The 15041-nt window shown below is 37.1% G+C and overlaps 2 protein-coding genes across 2 annotated transcripts; one reads left to right on the top strand and one right to left on the bottom strand.

The window, feature by feature from the left end:
• Positions 1–875: 875 nt before the first annotated feature.
• On the top strand, positions 876–6462 carry LOC131658613 (uncharacterized). Its single transcript, XM_058927887.1, has 7 exons — positions 876–1497; positions 1666–2172; positions 2329–2570; positions 2655–3550; positions 3760–4363; positions 5617–5772; positions 6217–6462. The coding sequence occupies exons 1-7, from the start codon at positions 876–878 to the stop codon at positions 6460–6462; spliced, it is 3273 nt and encodes a 1090-aa protein (XP_058783870.1).
• Positions 6463–12652: 6190 nt separating this feature from the next.
• LOC131656382 (zinc finger CCCH domain-containing protein 66-like) lies at positions 12653–14824 on the bottom strand. Its single transcript, XM_058926114.1, has one exon. The coding sequence runs from the start codon at positions 14790–14792 to the stop codon at positions 12939–12941; it is 1854 nt and encodes a 617-aa protein (XP_058782097.1). The 5' UTR covers positions 14793–14824; the 3' UTR covers positions 12653–12938.
• Positions 14825–15041: the final 217 nt, after the last annotated feature.

Here is a 15041-nt window from a genome sequence, read left to right on the forward strand (position 1 = left end):
TCACATTTTTCCTTCCAAAATAGGCCAACTTTGACAAGGTGTATCTCCCTCAATTTTTGAGGTATGGAAGTGTTCTAGGACTTCTTAGGAACCTCAGAGAGTCCTCTAACCAGTGTCCTTGGTCTCACATCAAAATTCTTCTCCATTCTCATTTTATGTCCTTTTGAAAAAAGTGTCTTTTTGTTGATTTTGAAAAGGACCTATAATGTTTTGGTCCATATCTCTCAAATGAAGCATTTTTTGGACTTGGCATGTGAGAGACAATTTTGTAGAGAATCAAATTTCCTTCAAAATGAGCTTTGGATGGAAAATTTTGGATGTTCCATGTGAGAGTTATAGCTGGTCAAAGTTCAGTTGACTTTTCCTATGCAACACCCTAATTTAGAAACTTCTTGATTTATGGATTTTTGTTCTTTCCTTGATGAACCATGATCAATTCTTGATCAAATGGTGAATGATACTTCAATATGAGGATCTTGACAAAAAGTCAGGAGTTTTGACTTTATTTTGACCACAGTTGACCTTTTATGTCAACCAGTCGACTGTTGACTTTCTGAACTTTTGAGTAACCAGAGCTTTGAGATAGGCCTTGATATTTGTCATGGAAGTAATTTGGGATACATTGAGCCATATGAGATGTCTTGGAGCCATTGATCCAGTGATTTTCCTTTGAAAGAACCAAACCCTAGTTCAGAGCCTTTGTGTAGGGGAAAGTGTCTGGAAGCTTTGTGTGTTGATATGAATTTGTGTAAGAGAAATTGTGTGGGCAAATTTTGGGGTATGACACAGTCCAAGAGAGTGAAAACCGGGGTGGTATTCGCAGATTGTCTTCTCAATTATCGTGGGGCAGGCAAACTTTGGAGAATTGCGGGCTTATGGATGTTGGTTTCTCTGGCTACCCTTTTACTTGGACGAATGGGAGACGGGGACTGGACAATATTCAGTGTAGATTGGATAGAGTCCTTGCTAACAATGCTTTCATGGAGTCTTTCCCTCTTTCTAAGGTATTTCACCTTCCCAGATTTGGTTCCGACCATGCTGTCCTAAGGATTGTAATAGAGAGGGAGAGTTTCCCGGAACGGAAGAGGCACCTTTTTAGATTCGAAGATGTGTGGTTTAAAGAACCAAATTGCGAGAGGTTGGTAAGGCAATTGTGGTCTGAGACCTCTGGATTCATTTCTGATAAAACTAAATCTGTCCAAGCCCTCCAGGATGTCTTCAAACACTTGAGTACGGGGAACTTAGGAAAAGAACTTAAACGCATTGAAGTTTTGCTCCAAGATGAAAGAAGGTGGTCTGAAGATCCAAGAGAGATGGAGAATTACAAAGCCCTTGAAGCTCAAAGAAACAAGCTTCTGTTTTTGGAGGAGACCATGTGGAGGCAACGGAGTCGTGCGGTGTGGCTCAAAGGGGTAGATAGAAACACAAAGTTCTTTCATTACAAGGCTAGTCAAAGGAGGCAAACTAATAGGATTAAGAAACTCATGGATGCTAGAGGTAAATGGTGGAGCGGCCTTGTGCATTGTGAAAGGATTCTGCTTGCCTATTTTGTAGGAATTTTCTCTTCCTCAAACCCCTCAAATGTCCTCGAAGCGTGCGGTAATTGTCAAGGTAGACTTTCTGAAGATCAAAAAGCCTGATGTGATCTGGTCTTCACTGTTGAAGAAGTTAAGGCAGCTGTTTTTCAGATGCATCCTAACAAAGCCCATGGTCCCGACGGGTTACCGGCTGTCTTCTTCCAAAGATTTTGGAATATTGTTGGAGGTGAGGTCACTAATTCTGCCTTGAGTATTCTTAACAACGGTCAAGACACGACTTTGATCAATTCGACCTTCATCGCTCTTATTCCGAAGATTAAACATCCTAGACTCCCTCAAGACTTCCGCCCTATCAGTCTCTGCAATGTCGTGATGAAAGTGGTTACAAAGGTCATCGCTAACCGTATTAAGGAGCTTCTGCCTGAAATCATTAGTGAGGAGCAAAGTGCCTTCGTCAAAGGCCGGCTGATTACAAATAACGCTCTTATTGCCATGGACTGCTTCCATTGGATGAAGAACAAAAAAGTTGGGAAGAAAGGAGTTATGGCTTTGAAGCTGGATATGTCCAAGGCATATGATCGCATTGAATGGGATTTCGTGGTTGGGACCCTTGAAGCTTTTAACTTCCCTACGGGTCTGATTTAGATTATCAGGCGGTGCATTTCCTCTGTGTCTTATCAAGTCCTTGTCAATGGCCACCCGAGTAGGAAGTTCACTCCGACGAGGGGTCTTCGCCAAGGTGACCCTTTGTCACCGTATTTGTTTATCCTTTATGCTGAAATTTTTTCAGGTATGATTCATAAAGCTGCTGCCTCAAAGGACCTCCATGGAATTCAGGTTGCAAGGAAAGCTCCGGTTATTTCTCACCTGTTTTTTGCGGATGATAGCCTTCTTTTTTTACGGGCTAATGAGGAGGAAGCGGACATAATACTCCAACTTCTCCAGACTTATCAACAAGCTTCAGGGCAGGTGGTCAATATTGAGAAGTATGAAGTCTCGTTCAGTAGCAACGTCAGTGAAGCTTCTAGGGAGGTTATCTGAAGGAAGTTGGGTTTCAAAGCCGTGGGGAGCCATACGAGATACTTGGGCCTTCCGGTTGTTTTTGGCCGCTCGAAGAAAGTTGTTTTCTCTTTGGTTGTGGAGAAAGTGTGGAAAAAAGTCAAGGGGTGGAAGGAAGGCTTTTTGTCCAAGGCAGGGAAGGAAGTCCTTATTAAGGCTGTGGCACAAGCGATTCCGACCTTCATTATGAGTTGTTATAAACTTCCAGATTGTGTCTGTGATGAGATTGAGTCAATTTTATCCAGGTTTTGGTGGGGGTCAAAAGAAGGTGAGAGGAAAATTCACTGGATGAGTTGGGACAAATTGGATCGTTCAAAGAGCGACGGTGGAATGGGCTTCCTTGGTTTCAGGGATTTCAATACCAGTCTCCTGAGTAAGCAATTTTGGAGACTTTGGCAAGGAGAGGGATCTCTATTGGAGCGGTTTTTCAAGGGGAGATACTATCCTAGGAGCTCTATTGCGGAGGCGGGTTTGGGTTACAAACCAAGCTACGCCTGGAGGAGTATTTATAGTTCTAGAGATGCTGTTTTGAGGGGTTCCATATGGCGTATTGGGAACGGTGAGCGGGTGAAGATATGGACTAATAACTGGATTCCTTCTCTTCCGGGTTTCAAACCCCTAAGTCCTTTGGTTCCTCAAAACACTGATGTGTTGGTCAGTTCTCTAATTGATAGTGACCTGTGCTGTTGGAAGATGGACTCCTTGAGGGAGTTGTTTGGTGACAGTGACGTTGCTCACATAGCTTCTATTCCCATTTCTAAGGTGGTGCTGGAAGATAAGTTGGTGTGGAACGCCGAGAAGCACGGAGATTCCTCTGTCAAGACTTCGTATCACCTTCTAGGAAATGCTCGACGGAGCAGCATCCCTGGCCCTTCGGTTAGTGATGAAGAAGGCTTTTGGAAATTGTTATGGGGAGCACCTATTGAGAATAAAATAAAAGAATTTTTGTGGAGGTTAGTTAAAAACATTTTACCTTTATGGATGAATGCAAGAAAGGCATTACTCTAGACCCCTCATGCCCTCTTTGTTTTGAAGAGGCAGAATCCGTTGCCCATCTTTTCCTGCGTTGCGATTTTATTAAAAGAATGTTTTTTGCGCCCCCGTTGGGAGTGAGGATCCCGGCTGTTGATGAGGTAATGGTTTGGTTGATGAGGATTTTTAGGAGCAAGGATATCAAGCTTTGCCAAGTGATTAGTATTGGGCTTTGGAAGGATTGGCCATGTCATATGCTTATTGCCAAAGATGTGTGGCTTTCTTCAACTGAGTTTGATAGCTGCAAGACAGCTTCTGTGGATCGTTTATTGCCGGCGCAGGTTGAGCATATGTATGGTAATTCATGGATTATCCAATCAGATGCAGGTTGCTTTAAGGGAGGGATAGTTTCTCTTGGTTGTGTCATCAAGTCTGCCAAGAATGGAATTTTGCTTTCTGCTACCCAGAGGCTTACCAATTTTATCAACCCCGGATCGGCTGAAGCTCTTGGGATTCGGTGGGGAATGCAGCTAGCTAAGGTTTTCAAACTTGACGATGTGGTTTTCCAGTCGGATGCGCTTGGAGTGGTTGATTGTGTTAATGGAGTGTGTTCTATGCCGGATCTTGATCCTATTGTCTCGGAATGTATTTTGCTGCGTAACAACTTTAAGTCTTCTACTGTCATGTTCGTAGGTAGGGAGTCCAATACTGATGCTCATAGTTTGGTGGGCATTGGGAAGTTGGTTGGCTCTCGCACTTGGTTAGGTGTTATCCCTCTGATTGAGGAGATTCGTGTATCTTTGACCAGTTCGGTCCTTCTTAATATATCTATGTTGTTCTATCAAAAAAAAAGCTAAGTGTAAGTAAAAGTCTAAAAGTGGATGTTAAACAATATAAATAAGAATATAAATAAGGGTTATTGAATTTTTTTCCCTCTAAATATCTCAAACTTTATTTTTAATCCCTCTAAAATTTTTCCTCAAAGAATGGTCCTCTTAAAATTTTAAATTTTAACTTTTGGTCCCTCCTGCAAATTAGCGACAGTTTTTACTATTTAGCGACAGTTTTAGCTTTTTTTTTTTTTTTAGAGACCATTTCAGCTACGATTTTGTACCAAAAGTTAAAATTTAAAATTTTAGGAGGACCATTCTTTGAAGGAAAATTTTAGAGGGACTAAAAACGAAGTTTGAGATATTTAGAAGGACCAAAAAGTTCATTAACCCTATAAATAAATAAGAGTAACAATGACTTATATTATACCGTAAAGATGTGATGTCTAAATTCTTTATATGTTAATACGATAATCTCAAGAATTTAACTTGTCACCCCTTCCATTTATACATAAAACTCTTAAAATTCAATGAATATATTATAATATTCTTGTAAATTTATTTTGACCATGTTCAAAATTCACTCAAACCTTGCGGAAATTTCAAAATCTCTCTTACGATACTGGAAATTTTGAGAATTTACTAGAAATTGATGAATAAGTGAGTAATTTATCAAAAATCATGCCGGAAGTTTTTACCAAATATTATGGAATTGTCGGAATTTTTTACCGGAAATTAAAGAAATTCTGATATTTTTAGAATTATTCTGTACCCAAAATTTTAGAATTTTTTGGTAGTTCAAAAAAAAATTGAAAGTTTCCGAAAAATTTCTGAAATTTCGGCACTAGCTTAGAAACTTGGAAATCGGTCGTATCTCACAGATTTTTGTCATTTTTTATTTTGAAGTGAGGGGCAAGGGGAATGACAACACCATTATAGGCATGATCACTAATAGAGCGACATCTCGGGCTAGGGTTACTGAGGTTGAGTCTTCCCAGCTACGAGTTGGACGAGTAGCTCCAACTAGTTCTCACTAGAAACAGTTGGCTGAGTAGGCCCAGTTCCGTGCACCTCAACGCCGAGCGGTGAGATTAGATTAGCAACCCAAAGATGATGTTTAGGTTGTTCATGCTCAGGGGGTGCATGGTGTCGTTACAAATGTGGTACCTATTGCTGATGAGGTAGTTCTTTCAGATGCGGTACCTATTTCTAAGTAGGTGGCTCACACAGATCCTATTGTTGATGATGATACTCCTACTGGTGATGATACAGGCGTTACAGCTCCTGCTTCGACAGAGGCATTTGTTCACACTGATGGAGCATTTTTGGGAGGACCTAGTGACCAATCACTACTCACCGAGTATGCTGACCATGTCGCATATTGATTATGCCAGGGAGAGGTATATATTTTATGTTTAACTTCAATTTATTTATTATTGTTCCATGATGTGTTGAAATTTTACTAATAATATTTTAACTTTGTTTGTTACATGACCCTCAGCCGTTGAAGGTGACATCTCGCGGTTCAAAGATGAAGAACTTCCATAATTGACCATGAAGCCTAGCAGGTCAGGCGTAATGTTGGTGATTTTGGTCTTTAAAAGTTTGTTAACTGCTCATTGACCGTGATGGACGTGCCACATCTGAGTGCTTTTATTGAGCGATGGCACATGGAAACGTCTTCCTTTGATCTTCCATTTGGGTAGATGATTATCACTTTGGATGATGTCTCCTCCTTGTTCCATCTCCCTATTAACGGTAGATTCTTTATTGCTTATGTTATTAACCAGACTGTTGCGTATATGATAGTTGTATAGGATTTAGGAGTCATTGAGGAGGCTGATCTAGAGGAGTTTGATGCTAACAGGGGATATCACATTCGCATGTCTTGGCTTCGGAATAGGTATGATGAGTTTGTGGAGGCAATGATGTATGATACAACCATTACGGTGTACATGCTACATCTAGTAGCATGTACTCTCTTTGCAGATACGTCTCATGTTTATATTGATGCTCAGTACATGTGGTTCTTCATTAACCTTAAGATTAATAGTTGGGCTTAGGAGTGCGTTGCATTTATCATTCTATATACAGTACATGGAGTTGCGACTGTCTTTGAGACTAGACAACATGCTGCTTGTTTGAGTCTATTCTAGTTATTATTTGGTGTTTAGTTCTTATATAATTGTTACTAATAATATTTCTTAATTATTATTTGTTGTGTTTGTCTTTTTTATTAGTGTTGGATATACGAGCATTTCACCACCATCTATGATAAGAGAGTGCAGCACACCCATGTGTGAGCCCCCACCATCTTTATTTTTAGGTTATATAAGGTGGGGAACGTTAGTGGTTAGACACTTGATTGAGAGGTGTCTATGATAGAATGGGTATGTCTAGGGCATTCCACGCTCAGTTCCGAATGCTATAATTAGTGGCATTGATAGGTGGTTTCAAAGTAACATCATCATCTCTGCCTGTGCCATCAGCTCTGCTCGTGCTATTATGGATAGCGCAGAGATGGTTCAAAATGATATTCATCATGAGGATGGTTACCTAGAGTGGTACCACATTGTATCACTCACATCATCCCACCTGTTGACCATACAGATATTATGCCTTCAAATGTTAGGGTGCCTTCTAATGTTTGGGTTTCTGATGATTGGGTACAGGCTGAGGACATATCGCCACCACCGCTTCCACCATGCACAGATGACCAGGAGCACCTGCAGATGATCACTATTATTATGGATAACCTCATGGGTTTGGTAAGCCCATATGGTGAGTTTGTTATTAGATTATCTCGGGAAACACACATATACAGTAGGGGCCTATTTAGTTATTTGATTTTACAGTTATATTATTTGAATTTTTTTACTCTGACTACTTACCACCATCGTACCATTTATTATATAATATTTTGACGATTACATGTTTTGAAGGTCAACATAACTTAAAACTTTACAACAAATATAAATTAAAAATAACGCCGTCACCGCCTCCACCAGACAAAATGACCAGGAGCACATGCAGATGATCACTGTTATTTTGGATAACCTCATGGGTTTTATAACCCCAAATGGCGAGGTTTTTACTAGATTATCTCGAGCAACACACATATCAATTAGGGGGCCTATTCAGTTATTTAATTTTACAGTTATATTATTTGTATTTTTTTACTTCAACTACTACCATCGTACCTTTTATTATATAATATTTTGATGATTACATGTTTTGAAGGTGAACATAACTTAAAACATTACAAGAAACATAAACTAAAAATAATGTCGTTACCGCCTCCACCAGGAAAAGATGACCAAGAGCACCTACAGATGATCGTTGTTGTTATGGATATCCTCGTGGGTTTGTTAAACCCATTTGGTGAGGTTTTTAATGGATTATCTCAGGCAACACACATATCCAGTGGGGGGCCTATTTAGTTATTTGATTTTATAGTTATATTATTTGTAATTTTTTTACTTCGTCTGCTTACCACCACAGTACTTTTTATTATATAATATTTTGACGATTACATGTTTTGAAGGTGAACATAACTTAAAGATGATCAGGAGCACATGCGGATGATCGTTGTTATTTTGGATAACCTCATGGGTTTGGTAAATCCAGATGGTGAGGTTTTTAGTGGATTATCTTGAGTAGCACACATATCCAATGGGGGCCTATTTAGTTATTTTATTTTACAGTTATATTATTTGTATTTTGTTACTTCGACTACTTACCACCATCGTACCTTTTATTATATAATATTTTGACGATTACATGTTTTGAAGGTGAACAAATCTTAAACAATTACAACAAACATAAATTAAAAATAACATTGTCACTGCCTCCATCGGGCATAGATGACCAGGAGCACCTGCAGATGATCGTTGTTATTATGGATAACTTCATGGGTTTGGTAAACCCATATGGTGAGGTTTTTACTAGATTATCTCGGGCAGCACACATATCCAATGAGGGCCTATTTAATTATTTGATTTTACAGTTATATTATTTATATATTTTTTACTTCGACTTCTTACCACCACCGTACCTTTTATTATATAATATTTTGACGATTACTTGTTTTAAAGGTGAACATAACTTAAAATATTACAACAAACATAAATTAAAAATAATTAAACATGAAAACCTAGACACTACTAGATGATTCTGGACGTTTCAGCATCTTAATTATGACGTCGAGAGATCTTAAAATCTTCTCATCAACTTTGATCGAATATAGTGTATGTTTGTGTACAAGCAGAGCCGTCTCAAAAAATTTAGAGGCCCTGTTCCAATTTTTAAAATTGACCCTAACAAAAAAGAACAAATATTTTATTAAAATTATAAATAATATTAAAAAATCATTTATAAATATTTTAATAATATAATAATTGGTCGGTCTTTAATTATTGAATTATAATATATAAATTATCATTTAAAAAATAAATGGTAAATATGGAATATAGGTTTAAAGATTTAATTTAATAAAATAAACCTGAAAATAATTACAATATAAAATGCCGTCATGTTAAAAAATTCAATCTTTACCGTTGAGCTGATCCACTTACATTATAAAATGATGCGCCAAATAAAATATATACATATTTATTTAATGTTTATAGTTAAAAAAAATTTGAGGCCCCGATTTTTCGGAGGCCCTGTGCAATGGGCCAAGTTGCACGGGCCCAAATCTGGCCCTGTGTACAAGATTCCAATCAGATCCTAGAGAGACTCACTTAACTTTTGTTAATAGAATCTTTAGGTATCTTAAAGGAGCAAAAAATTTGGGACTGGTTTATAAGATATCCCTAGATTACAAGCTAGTTGGATTATGTGATGTAAGCTATGTTGTAGATAAAATTGAGAGAAAATTCACTAGTGGAAGGTGTCAATTCATAAGTCAAAACCTTATATCTTGGGCTAGTAAGAGACAAACAACCATTGCTTTGTTTACAATAGAAGTAAAATACATCTTAGCTACTAATTGTTGCACACAACTACTCTAGATGAAATATGAGTTGGAGGATTATCATATATGTGGAAGCAGTATTGCAATTTTCTATGATAATATTGTTGTTAAATGTTGACATAAAATCCTATTCCACATTCTAGAACTAAGCACATAGAAATAAAACATCATTTTATTAGAGATTATGTTCAGAAAGGAATGATAGATATAAAGTTCATTGATACTAATCATCAATAAGCCAATATATTTACCAAGCCTCTTGCAATTGTAAGATTTGATTTTGTTAAAAAAATATATGAACATTCATTTTGTAAACGAATAGTGATTTCCTCTGAATGGAGGATTGAAGTCTGATGATGATCAGAAGCTCAGAATTAGCTTCTAATGAATAGTATACTCTAAGACAACCCGACCTCTAATGCTCTGAAGTTGATTAGTTGTCTAAGATAGCATATAAGTGGAAAGTATTTTCAATTGTTTTTTACATTTGTCCACTAATGTGTCACATATTTGAAGGGTCCTCTGACACAAATTATCTATCTGTTGAGTATTTGACTTTTAATTATTTTATATTTGACTCTGAACTAGTTAGTCTTCTGAAGTGAGAAGGCTTTCTAGGTCAGAAGGTCTTAAGTCAAAATTCTTCTGGAAATTTGTTTCTTCTGGACTCTATATGCTATATTAATGGTATATCCTTTGGAAATTATTTTCTTGGGTAAAATAAAATCATTTTCGCTGCCCTCTTAGTCATTATTTTTTATTTAAATAAGTTTAAAAAACATGGCTGAAATGGTTGAAAACATCTCTATCAGTTCTTATGACTCTCTTAATGGATGTTAGTGGGAAGAGAATCATAAACAAGAGTAAATGGTTGGTTGTTACTAATGATGAAACTAGTACAAATTCAAAATCATTCTCATAGTAACAGATGCGTTACAAAAGGTTACAGCTTTCATGTTTGGTCGATGTTCCTATCACCTGATCAGATGAAGTTCACCTAGTCCTCATCAAAATCTGAGTCAAATTAAAGATCATCAGTTGGATTCTTCTTTTTTTTTTTAGTCTTTTCATCTTTGAAACTGAAGCCATTCCTACCATAGATGCTCCGGTAGATATGCTTGCACCTTCAGTGCAAGTGATCATATCATCTTTCTTAGAGGAGTTCCTCTTAGAGGAATTGGTCTCAATGGTCTTGTTGACTTCCTTTGAGGAGTCTCTCTTAGAACTCTCAGATAATTTTTTCATATTGTTGTTTTGAGAACAACTACTTGAAAGAAAGAGGAATGTGATCTTGCTAGTAAGGAAATTTTGCTTTTATAGAGAGTTTGGCATAAAGTAAAATCAATTTTGGTTGTTATGCACCTATGGACAAAGTAGAGAGATATATTCTTGGTCAAGCACTTCTCCCCAGCCTTGACTACTTTGATTCTCTCAAATGCTCTACTACCAGAACAAGATTGGACCTTCCCGATATTTAGAGAGTTGTTCCTAACCATTCTAGCCGAATTTATTTTTTTCAAAGGTTTTGCTAAAAATCATTTTTCAAAAGATTTATATTTTTTATTGATGATAAACGAGGTGCAATTAGATATGATCTTAACTCATTTTTATCTAGATTTTATAAAATCTCAAATATTTAATTTGTATATTTGTTTCTAATCTCCTTCTTTATATATACTGTTTAACTTAATTAACCTAAATAGAACTTAAGTGGAGCTTACAAGCCTCGCCTTTAGGACTAGTAGATTCAGTGGGAGCTTACAAACCTCATATCCTTGAGTTAATCAGTTAATTTAATCAACAACCATTGTTCTTAAATGCTTGGGTTTGTCATCGTCAAAAGGGAGAGATTATTGGAAAAAAATTTTGGTTTGTACCATATCTCTAAAGCTTTTATGGAGGAATCTACATGCTACCCCCTCACATTTTGATATTCCAAAATTAACCTTGAACAAGTTAGTGGGGTGAAAAAATTTTGTACTACCGAAAATTTCAAATTTATGGTAGTTCAAATTTTTTTTTTTTTTTGCAAAAAAATACCGAAAATTTCGAAAAATACAATATTTCTTTTAACTACCATAAATTTGAAATTTCCGGTATAGGATCATAGGCTAATGTTTGTTTAAGTGTGCAGGATCATAGGCTAAAGTTTGTGATAGAAAATAAGTTCTGAGATCAAGATTGAACATTTAAGAGAAGCTGAAAGAGGCATAGCAATGCAATTTTATTCTTTTTTCACCCATTTTACAAATAATATTTTTCTTCTCCCAAAAGTGCTTTTTTTAAAGCTCTTTTCACTCTTTTGCTTCAAACTTGCTTATTTGTTGTCAAATTTTATTAATTTTTCCGACTAAATGACGTACATGACAACATGTCATCAGTAGCCACTTTGGCGACAACTGGATTTGGTATCGCAAATGGACTTCTCCTCGAAGCCTCATCTGGTAGGCTGCTATCTCTCTGAGGCATAATGTAAGTTTTCTTTATTTTTTAGGATCCTGTCCACTAGGAATTGAGAGTTTTGCTAGTGCACCAAATTGTACACATTATTCAACAGATCAATGGCTCCCTGCATGCCTAGATTGGCTTGCAGAGTAATTGGAGGCTAGGAAACATTTATTATCCAGATACTAGAAAATGCAAAGGAAGTTAGTTTGAAGTTTCACCTGGATAAGATGGAGTCAAAGGTTGAGAGGATGGAAAATTTATATTTTTTATAAATGTAAAATTTATTTAAAAAGTGGTAGTGAAAGTTATAGTTAGGTGAAATTTATTTCCACGAAAATGTTAAATTCCAGTTCTTTAAAAAGAGAGGAAAATAGAAGAAATCATGAGTAAATAACATTTTTTAAAATAAAAAATATTTTAGAACAATGTTTGAAAACTTGAAAGATACATGGAAATGTTGCATTCTCATTATTCTATCCTTAAAAATGTAATTTTAAACTTGAAAAAACCACACATTTAAAACTAATAAATTTACATTTAATTGACTTGGAGTGCAAGTCAGCATTATCACTGCTTTGTTTTTTTTATTTGATTAAATGGTTCGGTTACATTATATGCATGTGAATGACTCAAATTATAATGAAATCCAAAAACAGGAGCTATTCAGAAATCGGAGTCTGTAAAATCATCAGCATCTTCATTTACCAGTCTCACCACTACATTAATCACCATTCTCTTGGTTGCTGGAATGTTACAACTCAATTCAACATAACTTAATAACACCACAAAAAATTAAGAGAAAAAATGGAACAATATAGTTATATCCTAGTAGTATTAACAACCTTGTACTGATGCAAAATACTTGCATTCTGTCCAACTTATGTATTATAGACATTTTAACATATTTTCTACAAAATGTCACCTATACATAGTGAATATTTATAAAATCAAAAAAGTATAATAATCATTTAATTCATAAGTTAGTCTAGAGATGCGCACTGAATCTAACGTAAGAGTTAACATTAGACTCACACCACCATCTATCTGCTCATGCTCCATGTACAATTGTTCCGGCCAAGACAGAACTGCATCTGGATTATGGCAACACAGTTGATCTCACACTTCACAATATTGATCCAATTGCACTGTTGGTGCATCCTTCACTAGTGAATTAACCCATGATTCCTGACTTAGTAATAAATCTCGATCATCAGCATTTTGAGCAACCATTGTTGAATTGCTATGTTGGTTTCGAAAGCCGAAAGAGTAAGACTTTTTCATCTTATTCAGTTCATTGCCACGGATGGACCAGTCTAATTTTCCATCAGGGGAGCCCCAACATGAGAAGTTACTATATGGCTCCATAGCAACTGAGGTAGCAGAAGGAAGCTCAGAACTAAAGCTCGCCATGCTGCTGCATTCGATAAAGCTCTGGCTCCGCTTTGCCAAGGCATCATTTTTCGAATTCCAAGACGAATTAATAGTGATCTGTGGTGAACCAATCACATTTGAATTGGTAAGGTCAGAAGAAAAGCCCCAAAGTTGCTGAGTCACATTCGGATGCACATGAGTCGATGTTGGAGATTGTATCTGAGAATCGAGAATGTCTTCTAGGTTAGCAGGATTCACAGCTGCAAGCCAGTTTGAAGGGGATGAAAGACCTGTATTCTCTTCAAGCATTAGCTTCTGCATAAGGCGATTTTCAAGTTCGAGAAATTCAGTATTATCTCTAGCATTCAATGCAGTTTTCAATCTTCTTCTCGGCATCTGAAGCGTAGGGACCGCAGCATGAGAGTGAGTCGGCCACATGGTTCCACCTGCAGGAGAAGACGCTGCAGATGGAGTCAAAGGCGGTGTCGACGTGGATTGTATCGAACTGGACGGAGAGCTCAATGTGAAAGAATCCATTGAAGAAGCAGTAGGTGAATTTGAATATGATATAGGTGAAGGCAAAGCAGAGCCAGTAGAAGCATACAATGGGCGAAGCTCCTCAGGTTTATGTGCGAAAAAGCATACTCTTCGGGTGCATTGGGTCTCATCCTTGCAAATCCTTGTTCTGTATTGAGCAGGATGAAGCCAGCACTCAAAAATACCATGTGCATATTCACAACCATCCCCTTTACTGCATGATCCCTTCCGAAACTCAGGACAAGGGACACAGGTGTATTGGTATGTTGTCGGATCACGGCGCCTTGCGTTTTCCCCTGGATGAACAAAGGGACACTCGGTCCAATCATGAGTATAAGCCCTTGAACAAGGTTTCACTTTGAAAATAAACATCCTAAATTCATCTGTAATATATATCCCATTATTTATGTCGGGTAGGGACAGATCAATCGAATAATCTTTCTTATTGATTCGAGGTGTACCGATATCTTCTTGCTGCTTCTCCATTTGGAAACCTAATTCCTTAAGAAAACCATCGTCTTCATCAACATCATCGATACCTTCTAGTAATGCTTGTAGTTTCCTCTTCCTTGAACCAGAGATACTATTAGACATCCAGACAATCAAGTCACTGCACCGGTTACCGTTCGCATCAACAGAACCAACATCTGCAGATGCATCAAGCAAAAGCTTGATAACCTCGGCAGAAGCAGCAGAACAACCAAATACAGCGCAATGAAGAGCAGTAGCCCTATCCGACCCACACGCTTTGTTAACATCGACACGACCAGTTTGAAGTATATAAGACAATACCGCTTTGCTTCCAAATAAAGAAGCAATCATAAGAGGTGTCCTCTCTTCATATCCCGTTTCCTTTGAGCCAATCCTCCTTCCATACCACAACCCTACTTCATCGACATCATGATCGCTTTTTTCAACGGCCTCTCTGAAAGCAATTACATCATCTGTGGCTGAAAACAGAAGCAAATCAGACATCTCAAGATGCAGTTGTTCTTGTCTTCCATCTTCATGATCTCTAATCAAATTAGTTTGAGAGGGTTTTATATTCGAACCGTAGCACATGATTTTTATCAAAGTATATTTGTGTTCCTCTCTATTATTATGATACAGAATCTGCAAAATGAAAAGAAAAATGTTAAATATGAATGATACTTGAGCAGAGAGATTTGTACATATTTAAAGCATAGAAAACTTAGTTAAAACAATTTCAGTTGAATCCACAAAAAACAGACAGGAATAAGAGAGGGAAGTAAAAGAGAGAGATTCTGCTAAATTTGTTACAAAATCATCAATCCCCAACAAATTTTCAAC

The sequence above is a fragment of the Vicia villosa genome, linkage group LG3 (genome assembly GCF_029867415.1).
Source record: "Vicia villosa cultivar HV-30 ecotype Madison, WI linkage group LG3, Vvil1.0, whole genome shotgun sequence".
Classification (NCBI taxonomy): Eukaryota; Viridiplantae; Streptophyta; class Magnoliopsida; order Fabales; family Fabaceae; genus Vicia; species Vicia villosa.

Coding starts and splice junctions, on each gene's coding strand:
- LOC131658613 (XM_058927887.1), top strand. CDS start 876: ATGGATGTTGGTTTCTCTGGCTACCCTTTTACTTGGACGAATGGGAGA. Junction 2,571..2,654: donor TCAGTGAAGCTTCTAGGGAG/GTTATCTGAAGG, acceptor GGCCGCTCGAAG/AAAGTTGTTTTCTCTTTGGT. Junction 4,364..5,616: donor CTCTGATTGAGGAGATTCGT/GTATCTTTGACC, acceptor ATTTCTAAGTAG/GTGGCTCACACAGATCCTAT.
- LOC131656382 (XM_058926114.1), bottom strand. CDS start 14,792: ATGTGCTACGGTTCGAATATAAAACCCTCTCAAACTAATTTGATTAGA.